Source organism: Caretta caretta, chromosome 8 (genome assembly GCF_965140235.1).
Source record: "Caretta caretta isolate rCarCar2 chromosome 8, rCarCar1.hap1, whole genome shotgun sequence".
In the NCBI taxonomy this organism is placed as follows: domain Eukaryota; kingdom Metazoa; phylum Chordata; order Testudines; family Cheloniidae; genus Caretta; species Caretta caretta.
Window position 1 is genome coordinate 79,306,838 of NC_134213.1, and position 20,351 is coordinate 79,327,188.

The 20,351-nt window shown below is 40.0% G+C and overlaps 2 protein-coding genes and 1 long non-coding RNA gene across 9 annotated transcripts in view; 2 read left to right on the plus strand and 1 right to left on the minus strand.

Annotated features, from left to right (window-relative positions):
• Positions 1 to 13,967, plus strand: part of COL24A1 (collagen type XXIV alpha 1 chain) — a 246,903-nt gene extending 232,936 nt beyond the window's left edge. For 5 of the 7 annotated variants that reach the window (XM_075131667.1, XM_075131669.1, XM_075131666.1 and 2 more), the window contains 6 exons: positions 97 to 123; positions 1,392 to 1,457; positions 2,258 to 2,426; positions 8,896 to 9,005; positions 10,632 to 10,847; positions 12,482 to 13,967. In XM_075131667.1, coding sequence (XP_074987768.1) covers positions 97 to 123; positions 1,392 to 1,457; positions 2,258 to 2,426; positions 8,896 to 9,005; positions 10,632 to 10,847; positions 12,482 to 12,628 — 735 coding nt within the window. In that variant the 3' untranslated portion in view covers positions 12,629 to 13,967. Of the gene's footprint in view, positions 1 to 96; positions 124 to 1,391; positions 1,458 to 2,257; positions 2,427 to 8,895; positions 9,006 to 10,631; positions 10,848 to 11,969; positions 12,100 to 12,481 lie in introns of those variants that run through there. The other 2 variants (XR_012669701.1, XM_075131671.1) reach the window with 2 other exon arrangements.
• On the minus strand, positions 10,886 to 17,279 carry LOC142073021 (uncharacterized). Its single transcript, XR_012669702.1, has 3 exons — positions 17,182 to 17,279; positions 15,000 to 15,082; positions 10,886 to 12,323 (listed from the first exon to the last, which is right to left on the minus strand). It is a non-coding gene; the product is annotated as an uncharacterized LOC142073021 (long non-coding RNA).
• The window catches only part of ZNHIT6 (zinc finger HIT-type containing 6), a 58,707-nt gene continuing 55,115 nt past the window's right edge, over positions 16,760 to 20,351 (plus strand). The window contains exons 1-4 of the mRNA XM_048860114.2: positions 16,760 to 17,060; positions 17,699 to 17,764; positions 17,844 to 17,950; positions 18,035 to 18,120. Coding sequence (XP_048716071.1) covers positions 16,804 to 17,060; positions 17,699 to 17,764; positions 17,844 to 17,950; positions 18,035 to 18,120 — 516 coding nt within the window. The 5' untranslated portion in view covers positions 16,760 to 16,803. The remainder of the gene's footprint in view (positions 17,061 to 17,698; positions 17,765 to 17,843; positions 17,951 to 18,034; positions 18,121 to 20,351) is intronic.

Sequence of the window (20,351 nt, forward strand, 5' to 3'; positions counted from 1 at the left end):
TAAGTGTATAAAGAGCTATTTTTATCTAGGTTCTCCTTGCATGTGTGATTTAAAGAAGCCTGCAATACCTAATAACTGCTTTCTCTTGTTTTCTAGGGTCCACCTGGGGTACCTGGTCCAAGAGTAAGTTTCATAATTGTGCTCACTGCAACTCATTTCCTCATTGTTGAAAGTGAAAATGTTGAGACCCTCTTCATAGGGTATTGCTTCCTCCATCATCTCAAGTGAAATTCAAATGTGTTTTCTTTAGCACTCATCACTATAATATCTAAGCTCAGATATAGTTGCTATGCTAAACCTCCTGACATCTTCTGTTCTAGTAGTGCTACCATGTTGCAGAGTCCTAAAAGGGAAAATCACATGCCCATGCTCACACGCTTGGCCTACGTAAACTTCAGTCCAGTTTTAAAGCTTACATGTAGGAATTCAGCATATACAAATTCTGAAGGGAAGTAGGATGCTCCGTGGTATGTCATTCACCAGATGCATACACATCAAATGTATCCGTTTTCTTCTAGGGGATTATAATCCAGCATTTACTGGGAGGATGGATTTAGTGTTCTAGTCCTTTTCTATTATTTCTGCTCTATTGGGCAGCCCCCTTCCTGGGCCACCCTCCTGAGTCAGGTCATGGCATGACAGATGCTGCACCCCCTCCCACTCTGGCATTCCCCCTACAGTAGGGCTAGGGTGGCCTGTGGTATAGGAGGCAGCTGAACTAGTTGGATGCCAGCCAAGGACTCCATCACATCAAAGGACTTCTCAGCTGGCAAGACATAGCACATTTCACCACTAGAGTAGTGCAAAGGGACCAGGGAATCTGGCCCATGTTGTATGTGCATGACTAGAGACTGAATTGTTTTTTGTGTATCTTGTTTGGAGAGTAAATATCACCTTTTTCTCCATCTATAAATAGTATTTGTAACTGTTGATGTTTTAGATTAGATGGATGGCAGACAGGTTTGGAGCCAGTAGTTTGGGCTGGGGATTTTTTGTTTTGTTTGTTTTATTTTTTTTCCAGGAAAATAACTGATAAAATAAACTAAAGTAATTAATTTATTTTTTAAAATTACAATTCTTTAAAATAAGAGTATCCCATTTCATCCGTTTGTTTTTTCTTTTTAAAAGTAAAAATTCATAGTTTGTAATTTAATGGATGTGGAGCATTCAGCTAAACAATTAGAAGGCCTCAGAGGTTTTGGGGAAGTTGGGCTTTTTTGTCCTTTTTGATACATACACATTTATGTGCAATATGTTTTAATCAAGAGACTTTCAAATTCTTCATCAGATATAACTGGTATATTTCTGCAGCAATACTTGAAGAACTTACAACCTTAATTTTATTCTCTGTTAATCTTACTGCTGATCTTCAATGGTTTTGGTTTACACAGAAACAAATGGACATCAATGCTGCTATTCAAGCGTTGATTGAATCAAATGGTGCACTACAGATGGAGGTAATATATCTTCCTTTATTTACATTGGCACATACATTAGAAAATGTATAAAGAGTTGGGTTTTTTAAGGCCAAAACATGGCTTCTTCACAAAGGCTTTATTGAAAACAGAGAAAAACTAGAAACTGTTTTGTGAGGAAAAACTAACCCATGTATAATATGATTAAACACAATTGGATATATAGTATGCAATTTAAGTCAAGTTTTAAAAACCACAGTATTTCTAATGTTTAAATATGATTAAAGAGGATGGAAAGTATCAATCCATTATACAATGTGAAGTGTATACATTCAGCTAGATGTCTACAAATGAGACTGTCATTAAGGCCTTGATCCATCAGTCACTTACACACGCTTAACTTCATGCATGTGAGTAGAGTCGTTGCATCAATGGGACTCCGCACATGTGTAAAGTTAAGCACATTTGTATGTGTCTTTAGATTGGGACCTAAGACTATTAACTCTGTTGTTCAAAATCTGACAGTGTAAGGTATCGCTTATAAAATGAACTAATTTCTTTCTTTTTTTTTCTTTTTTGTGTATTCAAATTTCCATTTCCATGTATTATAACAATGTTTATAACAATTTTTAACCTGACTGTAACACCTTTTCTCCAATGATTTTAATAAAATGTACTAATTATTTTTAATTTGAATAAATCATTTCTATTATCTCATATGTGGCCGGCTGCATGCATCATAAACACCTTTCATTTCTGCATGTGGTCTCCAATGGGCATTTGATTTAACTGCATGCACTGCTGCTATGGCGTTTTTGTGATAACATTATTGCTAACGGCAGAGGTACCAGAATACTGAAGTAAATTTACTAGATCACAGTGCAGAGATATTCAAAACGCTACACTACCTTAGCAATTTACTGCACAGTATCAAGAACCCCCTCGGCACTCGAGATAACCCAGCACGCATCTGCAGGGATTTGCTTAACTGTGAACGTAAAGTATCAGATGGTAAGTGTCTACTTTCATCAAATCATATATACCATCAGGATTTAGAATATCTTGTTTCCAACTTTTAATTTCTAGAGCAAAACCGTAATGGGTGGCATTTTAATAACCGTATTAATTTTAACTTGTTAATTCCATATAACTACTGAGTACCACACACCTATCCATAATGGACTTACCTGTCATTTTATCCCCAAAGCTGCTTCTGCTCTCTGTGGATGGTGAAAAAATAACTGCTGCTTCTTCTAGGCTATTCCAACCTGCCAATACTCAGTGCTGAATTTCTTGTGAGTGGCAGCAGCTTTAAAACAATCTCAAACCTGCATTTTCTCAGTACAGAGGATATGATACTCTGATCATGCTGGTGTAAACCAAGGGTAACTCAGCTGAAGTCAATTGATATAGACTGATGAAAATCAGGCTTAGAGACTTCTTACTGCCCACACCCAGACTTCTAAGTTTACCTTTTTCATTCGACATTGTGGGTTTGCGTACACTGAAACTGGAAGATTTCAGAGTAGCAGCCATGTTAGTCTGTATCCGCAAAAAAGAAAAGGAGTACTTGTGGCACCTTAGAGACGAACAAATAAGCTTTTGTGAGCTACAGCTCACTTCATCGGATAAATTCAGTGGAAAATACAGTGGGGAGATTTATATATACAGAGAACATGAAACCATGGGTGTTACCATACACACTGTAACGAGAGTGATCAGGTAAGGTGAGCTATTACCAGCAGGAGAGCTTTAACCTTTTGTAGTGATAATCAAGGTGGGCCATTTCCAGCAGTTGACAAGAACGTCTGAGGAACAGTGGGGGGTGGGGAGAATAAACATGGGGAAATAGTTTTACTTTGTGCAATGACCCGTCCACTCCCAGTCTCTATTCAAGCCTAAGTTAATTGTATCCAGTTTGCAAATTAATTCCAATTCAGCAGTCTCTCGTTGGAGTCTGTTTTTGAAGTTTTTTTGTTGAAGAATTGCCACTTTTAGGTCTGTAATCAAGTGACCAAAGAAATTGAAGTGTTCTCCGACTGGTTTTTGAATGTTATCATTCTTGACGTCTGATTTGTGTCCATTTATTCTTTTACGTAGAGACTGTCCCGTTTGGCCAATGTACATGGCAGAGGGGCATTGCTGGCACATGATGGCATATATCACATTGGTAGATGTGCAGGTGAATGAGCCTCTGATAGTGTGGTTGATGTGATTAGGCCCTATGATGGTGTCCCCTGAATAGATATGCGGACACAGTTGGCAACGGGCTTTGTTGCAAGGATAAGTTCCTGGGTTAGTGGTTCTGTTGTGTGGTGTGTGGTTGCTGGTGAGTATTTGCTTCTGGTGGCAATTCTTCAACAAAAAGCTTATGTTCAAATAAATTTGTTAGTCTCTAAGGTGCCACAAGTACTCCTTTTCTTTTTTCATTGGAAGTTGAGCATCTAGTACCTTTATGACCCTTTGAAAAGCCCTGCCTTAATCTAGCTACCATAGTATTTCTGCAGCACCTATCACAATATCTTCATATTGTTTACATGTTTACAGTAGGTTATAGATTTATTTTTCAAAAATAATTTTTGGAGGTAATTGGTACTTAGGTATTTAAAATATTTGCTCTAACACTGGATCACTGGCTCCTAACACCATATTCAAAATTGCTTAAACTTCTACAGAAGTGCTCATGGCCATCACTGCTCAAACTGGCACAAATCTATATGCATTTTGCACTAAGTTGATATGAATGTATTGTATATGTAAGGTATGTCTTCTGATGTTAGCATATTTAGTGTTCACTGCTCATACCAACACCCTCAGACTGCAGCTTGACGAAACCGGGCATATTGACATGACTGACTGAAGTGCCCACTCCTGGAAGCTCTTACATGTTTTAATAATTTTATACACGTGAACTTGTCCCATTGAACTACTCACATGTATAAAGACAGGTTTCAGAGTAACAGCCGTGTTAGTCTGTATTCGCAAAAAGAAAAGGAGTACTTGTGGCACCTTAGAGACTAACCATCTCTATGCATCCGATATATCCGATGCATCCGATGAAGTGAGCTGTAGCTCACGAAAGCTTATGCTCAAATAAATTGGTTAGTCTCTAAGGTGCCACAAGTACTCCTTTTCTTTTCACATGTATAAAGTTACTCATGTATGCAAGTATTTGCAGAATCTGAGCCACTGGCATCATCTGACTCAATGTGCAGAATCTGAGTTCTGTAATTATCACAGTTTCCTGACAGTATGGATTTGATCCTGCTCCCACTGAAGCCAATTGTATCTTCAAAGGGGAAAGGATTGAGCCCAGTCATTACGTAGCATAAGAATAGAGTAAATAACAGGCTACTAGACAGTGCTTTGGAATGTCCTGTATTATGTTCAAATATGGTGAAAGCAGGCCATATTGTATAGATATGTATAATTATATTTTTATTTTAACACTAAAGTACTTCAGATATAGAGTAAATAAAAAACATGCTGAAAATCTATTTTTTCTAATATTTAGTTACATTTTCACATCTTTTAAATCTAGCTTTGTTATAGAAATAATTTCTCAAATATCTGATCCTGCAACGAATTTTGTGTGGGTAAAGGTCTATATTGTTATAATAAAAAATGTGTATAATCAGATATATTGACAACTATTCTATTTGAGGCAACCATTAATCAATAAATCTTGACTGGTCATTGAAATGTGACATCAATAGAAGTATTTCACATACTTCACTGTCTGAGTGTGTTCATTATAAATATCTGCAAATCTTTCCATTAGCATCAGGAATTTCTAAGAGGTAACAATTGTTAAAATAAAAGCAAATACGCAAAAAGGAAATGTATTTAGAGGTAATGGGGACAAAGTACTTATTTTAAAATGTAACCTTATGTAAATTTTAAGGGGAATTATTGTTGTGCCCTCTGATGAGCTAAACAGCATGTAAGAAGCCAGACTTATCAAGTCCCTAAACATTCCTTAAGCTTTTCTGTATTCTTCCTTCACCAGACTTATAGATAGCAACTGTAGGATTTCATTGGCTCTGCAGAAGGTGTTTGAGCTTAAATAAATGGGAAATGTAAAAGTATTCAGAACTATTTCTGGTTTCACATTGACAAAGTAACCCGCTCTAAAATACATTCCAGATACTGTTGTAATGTTTTTTGGAGTCTTTACATCCCTGAAGAGTTTAAACAGGAAGGATTAATTTGCTGAAGCATTCTCTGAACATTCTGTATCAGATATGATACTTCTGGGCCCTACCCAGAAACTAATACAGAAAATTCTTTCCTGGGTATTTGGCTGGTGAATCTTGCCCATATGCTCAGGGTTTAGCTGATCGCCATATCTGGGGTCAGGAAGGAATTTTCCTCCAGGGCAGATTGGAAGAGGCCCTGGAGGTTTTTCGTCTTCCTCTGTAGCATGGGGCACGGGTCACTTGCTGGAGGATTCTCTGCTCCTTGAAGTCTTTAAACCATGATTTGAGGACTTCAGTAGCTCAGACATAGGTGAGAGGTTTTTCACAGGAGTGGGTGGGTGAGGTTCTGTGGCCTGCGTTGTGCAGGAGGTTGGACTAGATGATCATAATGGTCCCTTCTGACCTTGGTATCTATGAATCTGTATGCCATCTAAATGGGTAAAATTGTCCAGAGTCAGTCTTTGTCAGAGTCAACTTACTGACTTATACCTGATTGTTATTAGCCAATCATGAGAGAATTTTCTTCCTATATGTAGACTATTTTCTGTGGGCCAAGTCCTGGCCCTGAGTAACCAGACTGTGCACTGTGGATAGCTGCAGAGGTCAAGAAGGAAGGTATCTCCCTTCTGAAAATTGTGGAGCAGCAATGGAACAACTCTGAGACCACTGCAGACAATAGCTCCTACACCCCCTTTGCACATGAGGGAAGGGGAAACAACTGGTGAATCATCAGCCCTTGCCCCATTTCTGACACTGCCCTGTGCATTAAGTTGCAGGGTGTGCAGACAGCAGGAACCTAGCCCTCCACCCCTTACCCTGCAATGGAGCTGTACTTACCTGTGGTGGTAGGGTTTGTCTGTATGTAGCAAAAGTATTCATTTTCACCATAAATTTATGCATTGGCTTTCACATACTGTAATGATTTAAACATGCATAAACATGTTTAGAAAACTCATGTAAAACAAGACTCTTCCAAGGAGCCTAAGGGAGTTAAGTAGCCAAATCCCAAAGAGTTGAGGATTAAAATCTCATTGTCTGTGTCATAGTAGCATGGTAAAAGCAAAGGATAGGAACATCCCTCATGTAGTAAAAAGCCGCAAGAGGCTAAGGGAGAGTAAAATTCAATGAGGTTTCCTAAACAAAGTTGTTCCATCATGGGGGTTTGCCCCCTCACCATGCCCTCTGTGGGTTAGACTCCAAACTCCATGGGTCCTCCAGGATCCACATGAAGCCAGAGCTATTCTCTCAGGCTCTAGAACCCAGGTGTCATTTCATCTTGCCTTCTCAGTTCTTGCTAGTGCATTCCCAGTGGAACTGCACGATCAGAGGTCCAATTGCCCCCAGGACCGCCCTTTGAAAGAGGGGTTTCTGTTACAGAAGGGGCACCACACAAAAGATAATAGAACCCCAGGTTATATTATCTTGTCTACGTAATCTCAGTACTTAAAGCACTGGTAAAGAAAGGATGTGCTCAGCCCTCACTGGAAGCCACCCATTCCCATTGCACTCTCCTGCATGGATCCCAACCACAAGGAGAACCCACCATATGTTCCTAGGAATGGGGGTGGGGAGAATGCTGCAAGAGTGACTGACCTCGTCTTCCGTGCAGGCTGGGGGAGATTTGCACAAAGGAACCACCATTTGTCGATTCTGGGGCACAGTCTAGTCCATCTTTAACTGCCGCTTAGGAAACATGGAACTAAATTCTGTTTTATTTTAGACTTGTCACTTGCACTGTTTCTTCTCTCACTGACTTTATTGGGAGTTGCACCAGGATAACAAACAAATAATTGGCATTAATGTTCTATCCCAAGTATGAAAGCAAACACTAACCAACATCTTTAAGCACATTACACATACACATTATAGAGAGAGTCACCTGTGATCTTATCAGCAAAAGTGAAATGAAGATAGGGAAAATAAAAGCATTTTGTGCACTCCAGGCCTTATGTGCAAACAAACAATTTGTTATTTTATGATCTGGCACTTGTACTAATTTCCTGTTCACAGAAATTGATGAGCGTCTATTACCCTAACTATAGAAAAAGGATTTCCTCTCAGAATTAATTTTGAAACAAATCTCTAGCTACTGTATGTGGAGAAGAGGACTCAGTGTTAAGAGCCTAATTTACATCTCCTAGCTGCTGAATAGTCAGTATTATTTATAGAATGAACATTAGTTCCATCAAGGAAATGTGCTCTAGAATCTAGAGTGGATAAGAGTGTACCAGTTCTAACTGTGTAACTGTTAATATAAATGTAAAACTTAAGACATCTTTCTTGTAATTCCAAAGCTTAATTTTTTTCTTTTCTCTGTTGGCACAGGCCTTTCGGTACATTTTTCAAACTGTATTTTACTTTGAGATTAGTTACAATGTCTGCCATGTATCCAAACCCCCTGTTGTATCCCTCTAGATGGAAAACATACTTAAATAAACTCAAACAATCAAGAGAGAGGGGATTAAACAGAACCCAGATCATAAATACAGATGAGCCGTGCCGTACATCAAATATAGTTTAGCTGTGCTCAGAGGCAGTGATTATGACTTTGTCAGAGTAACAGGGTGGCAGGAGCTATGATCCAGCATAGGAATGCTGGGCTCTTCTGCTGACCACCCTGTTAGAGCCCTGCATAAAGCTGCAGAATAACTTGTACAAATTCATGATGGCAGGTTCTGCTTAATAACTCCACCAAGATGTGAGAGCTGCCAATGAACCTCTGGTCAGAGGAAACTGAGGACAGGGACATGGAGGAACTAGCCAGGCTTGGGATGAGAACTTAGGCTTATGTTCATGTTTTGGTATTATTTGAATAAAGCCAAATCCCAGGAAGAGGAGTATGTCTGACCACCTATAGCATGCATAGATTTTGCTGGGAGCAGACCATCTGCTCACACTCAGTATTTAGTATTGGAAACAAAGGATAGAGTTGAAAATCCCAAACTGGTACAAAAGCCATAGAAAAGGTAAACAGCAGGGAATATAATTATTGATGACATGACAGTAATGTGGAGGCTTTGTGGGTTTTGGGGGTTTTTTTGGCTTTGCTTTAGCTTAACATCAAATATTTGGTGCTAAATTCAGATCACCTACATTGGGCATAAACCCAGAGTAATTCCAATGAGGCTAGCCGGTTATGTTCTTTAGGGATGCCATAGGAGGTCAAGCTGCAGTAATAATACTTCTAACATCTGCCAAAAATTATGGAAATTTTATTCAGAAAATTGTTTAACAGCAGTTATATCTTTTTTTACCTTTTATCTGGGATTATAAATTGATAGGAAAATACTGGATTGACCCAAATATTGGATGTCCTTCTGATGCCATTGAGGTTTTCTGCAACTTCACTGCTGGTGGCCAGACATGTGTATCACCTGTATCTGTGACAAAGGTATGCATTGCTTCTCATTAGGATATGTTTCTGTGCTTAAACTCTGAATAAGTGAACACTGACCCACCCAATATATGCTGGCATGTCAGATTTCTCAGTGCTAACCAGCTTTATTTCACCATAAATTAGATCTGTGTTCCTCTGTTTCATTTGATTATGTGTTTCTTTTCATATATGTCTCTATGTGACTACCTTTATGGGCCTCTCTTTAATCGGTCTATAATATTTTAAATGCCCCATACCTGTATTGCACACTGTAGTCATCATTAAAATGTGAATTGACATCAGGGTCTCTGCTCTTGAACATGTCACCGAAGTATTCAGTACAAACTGGTTATCTTTTCATTTCACTAAATGCATCCTAACATCTATTTACATTTAGACTGCAAGCCTTTTGGAATGGGGGCTTGATTTTCTGTGGAGTTTTACCTATGTACTTTAACTGAACTATACTGTACCACATCTGTAGGGCTGTGGGCCAGATTGCCCATGGGAGGAAAAAGCCAAATGTTTCCCCTCATTGGGTTTCTCCCACATTGTTATTCAGATTGGGCCCTCCCATTCCAATAGAATGAGCCATGGTTCTGCCCCATACTCCATAGAGCCCCCTGGGATGCTGTCTATGTGGAGCACCTGTGTCCTTTATGCGAACTGTATCTCCAGAACATCCTACTCTCTCTGCCAATCAGCACAGCTGCACTGGAGGATCCACATGAGCAAGGGCCCCTCCTAGCCATTGCTTCCCCCAGTATCCCTCTTCAAGGGCATTTCCCCATTATGGAGGACACCACAGAAATGTATTATATTTTCAAGGCTTAGTCCTCACTCAACATGCACCACCTACTAACTGCCCAGTCCCTGCCCTCTCTCTTCTAGGCAGATTCCAATCCTGGGGAGAGTCCCTTCACAATGCCTGGAGGATGGTGCAGCACAGGCAACTGACACCTCTCTAATTAGGAGAGGTGAGATCTGTGCACAGAGGGTCTCCTATGTGTCCAGATTTAGGGGGCATAGGCACTACTTCTTGCAAATATGTATTAAGAATAAAGCAAGAAAAATTACATTTTCCATATATAGCTCAATGTATATCGCCTCTCTCTCTCTGTCTTGTAATATCTCAAGTTATTAATAAAATCTAGGTGTTGAGAGGCAGAGCAATATAATGGACTGCAAACAAGACCGGGAGCAAAGAACTTCTGAACTCTGATCCAAACTCTCTCTTCTTTCTGTGCATATCTTCCTTTGAGTCACTTAACCATTCTTTGAATCAGTTTCCTATCTGCAAAATAAGGATATCTACCTACCTACATTTCAGGGGTGTACTGAGAATTAATTAATTTTAAAACAAGCTTTGAAAATGTAAGTTATACAAGTGTATATACTTGTATACAATTGTATTCATTCATTATGATGATTATGGGATTCCACTCTTGTGTATATATATACACACCTGACAAGTCTTCTGAAGAAAGCAGGAGACATATGCATTTTGGTTTGTCAACCAAATTAACTGGTACAGTTAATATCCCCTATAAGTGCTGTATTTATATTGCCAAAATCTTTCTGATTGTTGGCTATTGAGCATGATACAACTGTTATGTCTAACAACACATTTTTGTAAACTAGTTGGAGTTTGGAGTTGGAAAAGTGCAGATGAACTTTCTTCATTTACTGAGCTCAGAAGCAACCCATACCATCACCGTTCACTGTCTGAACACACCAGTGTGGGGAACAAATGAGGCAGATGCTCAGAAAACATCTGTTAGCTTCAAAGGCTGGAATGGTCAAAAGTTTGAAGCAAATACACTACTTGAACCAAAGGTGCTTACAGACGAATGCATGGTAAATACATTTTGGCGTTATTAAATTAATAACTAATATAAACTTTGGGCATTTATTTTTCCTTCTATCATTACAAGAGTCATTTAGATTTTCATAACATGAAGCACACTTCTCATATTGTTTAGCAAGTCTCTCCATATGTTGACCATTTTATATTAAATTCAAGATATATCCAAATGCTAACAGCAATTGCAGTTATGCAGGGAATCTGTCTTTGCTCTTAGCATCAGACTCAGTGGACCCTGCTTGTTAATGCTACCAGAACCTGAGAGGTGACAGGACCCTCTCTTTGGAGGCAACTTAGGGTAGGTACATGGAGGTTCTTCAGGAAATCCTGGAACAGCCAGGCATGGGGTGAAAGCTTAGGCTGAGCTATATATTCTGATGATGTTATCTGAATAAAACCAAACTGCTGGAAGAAGGCAAGTTCATTATAGGCTAGAAGTTAATCTTTTGATGACTGAATGTCATTAACTTCACTAGTTACAGGGCAATCGTCTACTTATGTAATCAACTGATGATGGACAAACTTTCATTGGCTAAAATAAATTTTTTTGAACTTGGCAAAATCTGAAAAATCTAATAAAATTCCAATAATTATTAGATCAACTCCATTAACAGGCAAGATGTTGCCTTTACCACTGACTCCTGTAGCAATATATTTTTATTACAGAGAACCTAAAATATCCAATTCTATACTGTGCTAAAGAGAACAAAGGACTTAGCCTTGTCCTGTCATCATTCCAGGGGTGGAACTCTTTCAGATTCACTGGGAGATCTGTGTTCAGACAGATGGCATGATGACAGGTGCTTTTCAAACTGGAAACTGTATTAAGTGGGTATAAAATGTTACCAGATCAGAATTTTCAATACACTTAGACCTGTAGCTCTTTGCACTGGTATAAATTACTGCAAAAAGTGAAAAGCAGTGAAGAATCAGGCCCTATATTTATAGAAGTACATCAGATTTGGGTTTTTGTTCTGGAAGAAGGTAAGACATGCAGTGATGGCTATTGAAAAGTGTAGTTTTTCTGTGAGATTCTATGAGATATCTCTCTCTCTCTTCAGGAAACTATGTACTGTACAGATTTCCTGCAGAATCTCACTTATCCCTTCCTGCAGGGATTTCACTTTTCAACGGTCTCCACTGTACCTGCTGCTTTGACTGGTTGGGCAAGAAAGGAGTGACTGCAAACATCAAGACTCCCACATCCCCAAACAGCGTTATACTGTTATTTTATATTTTTATAAGGTAACAGTTTTTATTGAGATTTTCTAAAAATTAAAATAACCAAACAAGTTCATGACAAAAAATGGAGCTGATTTCCCCATAACTCCTAAGAATGCATATTAATTCCAAGCAGAAGCCTAGGCAATATAGAAATGTATCAGTCTCATAGTTCAAGCCCTCATCAAGCTTTATAGCAAGTTAGAATTTTGACAGATGTTCTTTCTTCAATGGATTGGGAGATGGTCCTTGAAAAAAAAAAAAATCACATAAATGTTACATGCATTGACAAGAGAATAGATCTCTCATTTGCTTCTCTGGTTCCTTGAGTTCTAGATTCTCTCTGTGTTTTGAAATTGATAGTTTGATATGTATTTAATACTCTCTCTAATTCCATGAACTGCAGATACAAGATGGCAGCTGGCATAAGACAGAGTTCCTTTTTCACACTCAGGATACTACTGACCTTCCGGTTGTTCAAGTGCATACGTTTCCTCATCTCAAACCAGGACAACAGCAACACATAGAAAGTGGTTCAGTGTGCTTTCTCTAAGCTTCCTGACCTGACTCTGGTTTCTCACAACACCATGGAACTTTTGCACAGAAAAAGCATCTTTTAAAAACCAAAATGAATTAAAGATTAAATCATTATGAAACTGTGGAAGAATTTTAAAGCAAATTGTTGGTTATATCTTAAAGAATCTCAGGAAGAAAAAGACTTCCTCCTAAGAAGGAGAAATGGCATTTTAAAAAAGAGACTATGACGACATTGCTAAAGTATTTAATTTTTTTAAATATTGGTTGGTGCTTTCTTGTATATTTCCCTGGAACTGAGAACTATATATCTAAACATAAAATTCTTCAGGACCTCTAGTATTCTGAATAACCTATTTAACAGCACTGTACAAGATATCCTAAGGAAAGCTGGAGACATACAGTAGTAAGGAGCAATACTGGCTAATGCTCCCAAATGTGCAATAGCTTGTGTATGAGAGTGAATTATGCCACAGTACAATAAGTTGTCTTTTCTTAAACACTAAGTTGTATTATAGTCCTTTTGGACACATACATCTTAACAGATGGTACACTACCTCTTACGTGTTTCCTGTTTGTATTTCTGGTGCTCTTTATAACACAAGGTGCTTGTGGCTTTAGTAGAGATTATTTGATTCCCTTTTTCTCTTGCAGACTGTATGTGCTGGTTACATCAAGATATGTTTCTGTTGTAAAAGTACTTATCTTAAATTGTTTGGACACATACTTCATTACAAGTAAAAACATTATTTATGTGAAATTCTTAATTAAAATGTTTTTGTTTATTCTTGTGGAAGTGATATACCAGACAGCACATTGTATATGGTGCTTATAGGCAGGCCAGCTAATTGTTAGCCATTGTAAAGATTGTTATAGAAGAGCTACATACAGTAGTTTTGGGGTTTAGTTTCTGGACTGCAGTTAACTATTTTAAACACCCAATAGCATCTAAGATGATGTACTGTGTATATGTTTTGTAACTTGTTGAAAAATTTAATACAGCATATGTTTTGAATGGCTAAGTTATAATCATAATTATTTCAGTAACTTAGAAATTCCATTTGTTTGCAATATTACTAGACACTGTTTCACACTTTTATTTTGAGTCTAAAAGTATTTGACCCTCAGCTGTTGAACAAAATACACTTTTATCATTAAGACAAAACATTTACTTTAAAAGGTTTGCAAACTGCTTGCCTATATCTATTGTCAAAGCAGAGTTTGTACAGTAATACAGAGCAAAATTATACCTCATATTTGGGGGGAGGGAGAGTGTTCAAACAGCAATTCATTTAAATCATCTTTATCCACAGTAAGTCACGCTTACTCATCTATAATAAAATGTGCTTCAAAAATAACGGTTTATCTTTTATAATTTTGATTCCCTTTCCTTGTATTGTTCATTTTCAGCAACCATGAAAAGGCTGTACAGAGTCTCTTATTTGGTAAATATTTGTATTAGGAAGGGAAACACATGCATATTTGTGGTGTTACAGGATATTGCACAAATGACAGAACATTTCCTTATACAAGACAAATGTGTAGAATCTCCAATTCTAAAGCTGGGGCTGAAGTAGCATTTTTTCCTCAAATTATGGATTTCTTTAAAGTGTGCATATTCTTTGAGTAATCTAAAGAAGCAACTCAAGCTATAGAATGATAAATTAAGGGGAAAAAGAGAAAAGAAGAGTTGGTTCTGAGAAGATTCTTCATTGTCATTTCAGCATTTAAAGGCAATGTTACTTATGATAGTTAACAATTTCATGTGTTCTTAGTTTGACTTTCCATTGAGATCATGTTACATCCATTTGTTTTTGTAAGAATGCTAACTTTTTTATCCTTTTATCAACCTTATTCTCATTTTCACTTAATTTTTTAATGTTTAATGCATTTTTAATGCTTGTATCTCATAAGGACAGTGTTGTGTTAAAAACAATCATCTTTAAATAGTAAGAAGTTACTTAAAAGTAAATGTGTATATTCTTTATATTAGCATATATATGCATTCCTGAATCTTATAGCTGATGATCTAAAATGGTTATTCTACATCAATAAAATTGGAGGGGGGAGAGAGTGGGAAACCCTAATGAGCCACTTTAGTGGCCCATCCTACACAATTCAATCCAGATAAGAAGGTTAAATCACTACTACTTTTGATTATAATACTTTAAATTGCTCTAGGTAACACAGGATCAGTCCAGCCAAGCAACTACATGCTCTTGTGAACCCCTCCTCCCCAAACATCACTAAAACAAAGGAATGTGTAATAGTTTTAAGTTTTCATTGAGCAAGAGCGTGTCTTGTGCCAAAAATGTCTTTAATATATTTCTAACAATATAAAAAGTGAGACAGAACCACTACTTTGTTTTAAGCTTTGCTAAGCAACTTACCAGCTTACGTAAAGTATTGCCTCTCTTGACTAGTCAGCAGTGACTGACTGACCGACCAAATAGATATTTTCTGTATCTAACATCTGTAACCGAATATAACAAATAGAATATGAGAAAAGGTAAACATTTAAAGTGCAGTACTACTCTGAAAAGTAGCTGTGAAAATGGCATTGTGGAGCTCTAGCTGATTTTTGTATCACATTTGTTCATTTACAAAAAATAAGAGGGTTTCTGTCACCTGTGCAAACCCAAACAAGTCTGGTTTTGCACAGTCCGCTCTACTGCAGCCTGAATTTTCAAGCTGGCTAGTTTCTGGTGTGTGTCACACATATTTTGTAGGCCAACAGCTGCTTTAAGTTACACATACACAACCCGATTGTCCTCAAATTCTGTTCTTAGCTACACCTCTGCAAAGGTAGGAAACAAATAATCAGACCCAAAATAATACCTATTTAATAGGTTTAAATAATACCTATAACCAAATGACACCTCATGAAGAGAAACACATCGGAGAGGGGGAAAAAATAACAGTGGGTATCTGGGTGAGGGGTGCATGCCACCTCATCAACATGAGAAAGAAATCAGCATAACTATTAGGCAAGGGATTTGTTGCAAATGGAAACCCAACCCTTGCAGATCTCCACCCAGACTTGGAAATCTTTACACAACCACCATCAACCTACTCTATCATGGGAGGAGAGTCTGCTCCCATTGCAGTTGCACAAATAGCCCATGCATTAATGCTGGTGTAAGTGGCAGGGAACTTGAAGAAAGCCTGCTCTGATAGGAACTACATTAATCCATTCTGGCATGCTGCCTGCTAGCCTGTAAACCCCTATCAATACAAAGGGTGTTTTCTAGGTTTAGGGGGAGAATGCCATAAAGCAGGGTGGGTTTCCACCCCTTTGCCCACCTAAATGGAGGGATACACTAGTCGATATTTAGGAATTTAATCCCAGACCAAGTGAACTAAGTAGGCTGTTTATCATATGATCATTAACATTCTAAGGCCTAGGTGGCCACCTTTGCCATTTAGGCCTCACTAGTGAGACGGGAATCTATGGCCCAACAGACAGAGTGTAACATATGCTCTCCTAGAGTCATTGAGCTTGATGCTGCAATCAGTCAAACCATTTAGCTGCACTAAAATCAATGGGGTTACTCTGGATTTACTATGTGTAGAATTTGGACCATTATCCCTAAATATCAAACTCCAGCCAGAAAAGTAACAGCTCTTAATTAGGTCTAAGAATTTTCCAAATAGCCAGCAGGGCTTAGATTAGTGCAACAGCACAGCCCACACGCAGTGACCAGATTTTTAAAGCAAACAAACAAAAACTCACTGGTTATAGGAAAAATTAAAAAGCTAAAGCAATTTAATCCCCAGCGTGCCCATTGTATTCCAGGGTATTTCCCAATCAGAGGAAACCACGCCTGCAACAGTGAAATTAACCTCTGTATCCTCTCAGGGAGGTGATCACTCAGAGCCATATTCTACCCTGCCATGACCCATGCAAGTGCCCTGGGCTCCAGGCTTAGGACTGCATGAAACTTAATGGCACAACCTGCCCCACCTCCCTGGGTGAATTGAGGTGAATTGTTAACCTCCAAGTGCAGCCTCGGGCCCAGCCAGGGATGGGCGGGGCTATGAACGGTTAAACAGCTCTGCGTGGGAATGTGTCAGTGACACGGGCCGCGGCCCCGCCCCAGCCCACCAATGGGAGCGGCTTGGGCACGAGGGGGCAAAGCCGCCCCCCTCCACTGGAGCAGGCTGTGGGGGCTGAGGGGGGGTTTCCAGGTCGCCATGGAAACAGCGGCGCTCTCCCAAGCAGCCGCCAGAGGGCGGTCACCCGCCGCCACCCCGCAGCGCAGCCGCAAAGCGCCGCCACTCAGAAGGAACGCGGCCCACGTGGGCCCTGGCGGAGCGTGTGCACCTGGGACACGGATGGAGGAAGAGGGAGCCGGGGTGGCGAGCGGGCCGGCGGGAAGCCCTGAGGGGCCCGGCACGGAGACGGGGAGCCCGGGGCTGGACTGCGGCAAGCGGAAGATGGCGCTGCACAGGTAGGAGCAGCCCGAGGCCTCGGCTCCGCAGACCCACGGTCGCCCGTCGGGCGGGGTGTCCCGTTCCTCCCTTTCCGAGGCCTGGGGGCAGCCGCGGCGCCGCCGCCGCCGCTGGTCTCACCCTCGGGCCGGGGGGAGGCTGCACTGTGTCTTCTCCTCTCGAGGGGACACGGCGGGAGGGTGTCACCGTTGCCCCGGCCCTCAGCTCTCGCGGGCGGAGCGAGCGTTGCCCTCTCGTCCGTCACTGGTTGGCCTCTTCCTCGGAGGCGGGCTAATGGACGACAGCCAATGAGTGTCCCCCTTTGACCCTGAGTGGCAGTTTGGGCCCAGATCCTTGAAGGTATTTAGACATTTAGCGCCCATCCATTTGAATGGGAGTTAAGCACCTAAGAGCCGGGCGTTGATTCCTCGCTTCCCTTCCTCTCTAGGAAAATCTCCCCCTGTATTGATCTGTGGCTCACCCTATGAAAATGTTTGGAAACTACTTGCTTTGCTGAGGCATCCATATTTCCTTTCCCTGCCTTCAAGCTTCAGTGATCATTTCTCAGAATTATGACCCATGCTTGGTTAAATGTAAAGAAAACCTGCCTTTTAAGTACAAATGCATCTGTTCTTTTCCTGCTTTTTTTTCCTTTCAGATGTGAAACCTGTAGTGGAGAGGAAGCAAAGTACAGGTGTCCACGTTGCATGAAATACTCATGCAGGTATATACAATTTGAATTGTCTCTTGTTTGTTTTCTTGAATGCTAGAGACAGGATGCTTATTTTTCTCTTTACTTTCAGTTTGGCCTGTGTGAAGAAGCACAAAACTGCACTGAGTTGTAATGGAATCAGAGAAAAGGCAGCATTTGTCTCCATAAATGAGTTTAGTGAGTTGAATCTCCTAAGTGGTAAGAATTTCTCTATGTAAACTTCACCCCATCTTCTTTTTTAAACCAGCATTAAACTTTTCTTCCTGTTCCTTGTATATTCAGATTATCGTTTTCTGGAAGACGTAGGAAGGATGACTGATGGTGCTGCTCGAGATGTTTTCTTGCATAGACCAACAACCAATAAATTTGTGAGTTTCAAGTTACCTTTTTGGTCAGTTTAAAGTAGAAATGAGGCTGCTCCAAAATCGCGGATTAGAACATCTCCTGACATCTAGATTAAGGGTATCCAGATCCAAAATTTGACTGGTTATTTTCCTGTAATGGACTGAACAAACCTGAGATCTGTGTGTCCCTGAAGGATGTATCTTGTATTAGAAAAATGTCTTTAGTGGAAGTTACAAGGTTTTGAGCTTCACAGGGCTGTTCTTCCATTCTGGGGAAGGAAATAAGTGTTTCTGAGCTAAATACAAGTTGGGACAAATTAAGCATAAGGAGTTAACATGTTGTGGGAAACCCCTTAAAATATAGTAGCTAATTAAGGTTTAGCAGGCAGTTGAGTGTGTTGAAAGTTGTTGTAATGAGTCAAAAAACTAGTGTGTCTATTGAGTTCATGGTTTTAGAAGAGCCAAGAAGAGTTACGAAATTAAATTTCCAGGCTCACCTTTTGAAGATATTGTGCAAGTTCACCTTGAGGACAAATACCGAGAGGTCAGATATGGAGTGATCGTTTTATGAAAAGTGTTTGTCCACAGGTGATACGTTTTTGTCTTTTATGATTTTTCTGTGTGAGTTCATTTGAAAGTGTAGTGATTGTCTGTCTGGTTTCACCCACATAGTTGTTGGGGCATTTGATGCACTGGATGAGGTAAACCACATGTTGTGATAGGCATGTGTAGGACCTAGGGATCTTGAAAGGTGTATTGGGGCAGGTATTGATTATTGTAGCAGTGGAAATATGTCTGCATGTTTTGCATCTGTTCAGGCAGGGTCTGATGCTGCTTTGAGTTGGTGTGTCCGGGTCTGTGGGGAGCTTGTTTCTGGTGGTGAGCTTGTCAAGGTTGGAAGGTTGTTCTTAAGGCCAGAAGAGGGGATTAGGAAAGACTTCTATCAGCATGTGGTGCCCATCAAATATGGGTTGTAATTATTTGATGATACCCCATTTGGGCTTTAGTGTAGAGCAGTAGGGGCTTGCAGTCAGTGAGGGGTGTTTTTTCTGTATTGAAGTCGGTTCTCCTGGGGTGTTTGGGTGATCCTTTCCATGATGCAATCTACTTCTCTGGTGGAGTGTCCTTGTTTAGTGAAGGAGGCTTTAAGTCCGTTAAGGTGTATAGCCTGGATTTTCTCTTTGGAGGTGGTATCTGAGTACCTGGCTGAAGGTAGCAGATTTTTTGGTATGTCTGGGATGGTTACTGGATCTGTGGAGGTAAGTGTGGTGATGTGTGGGTTTCATGTGTACAGTAATTTGTAAGGCTTCATTGTTGAAGTTAATCATGGTGTCCAGGAAGCTGATGCTGGTGTGGAAGTGTCCGACAGAGAGTGTAATAAATCGATGGTGGTTGTTGAAGTGGTGGAAATCTATGAAGGAGTTTAGGTCTTCTGTCCAGAGGATAAAAATATCGTTGATGTATCTCAGATATATTAGTATATTGGTTTTGTGGTGCATTTTTCCAGAAATTCTTCCTCAAGGTGGCCCATGAAGAGGTTGGTGTATAGGGGGGCTATCTTAGGACCCATGGCTGTTCCTATAGTTTGGACAAAGTGTCTGTTGTTAAATGTGAAGTTGTTGTGGGTAAGGATGAAATGGATGCATTTGGCAATGTGCATAGGGTGGATTTTCAAACGTACGTTATCTTGTAGATATTTGAGGCAGGCAGCGATGCTGTTGTGGTGAGGGATGTTGATGTAGAGGGAGGTGATATCCATGGTGGTAAGGATGGTGGTCTGGGGGAGGTTGTTACTGTTGCGGAATTTCTGATGGAAGTCGGTAGTGCCTTGGAGCATAGTTAAGTGTTGTTGTTTTAGCAGGCTTTACCATTACAGAATACTGATCTAATGGTGCTTCTGCCATGCCATGTCAACGTTATTTCCCCTGTGCATTGCAGAGCATACTTCTGTGGGTTTTCTCTGCACTGGCCAGTTGATTCATGACTGTGGATATACTAATTATTCAGCCTTCATCTCAGGGAAACTGTGTGTGCAGCAACTGCAGTAGTGGAGTGAGTTTGGGGGAAATTTCACCTCTAGACCTCACAGATACAGGCATTGTACTTGATTTTGTGCACAGAAAGGTGTTTAGGGCCCTTTGGATTTAAAAAATCATAAGAGGTCAGTCACTAATTCTGTAGCTGTATTGGATTCCAACCTCTCATACTGTTTGAATTCTACTTATAACATACGTTTTATGTTTCATTGGGACTCC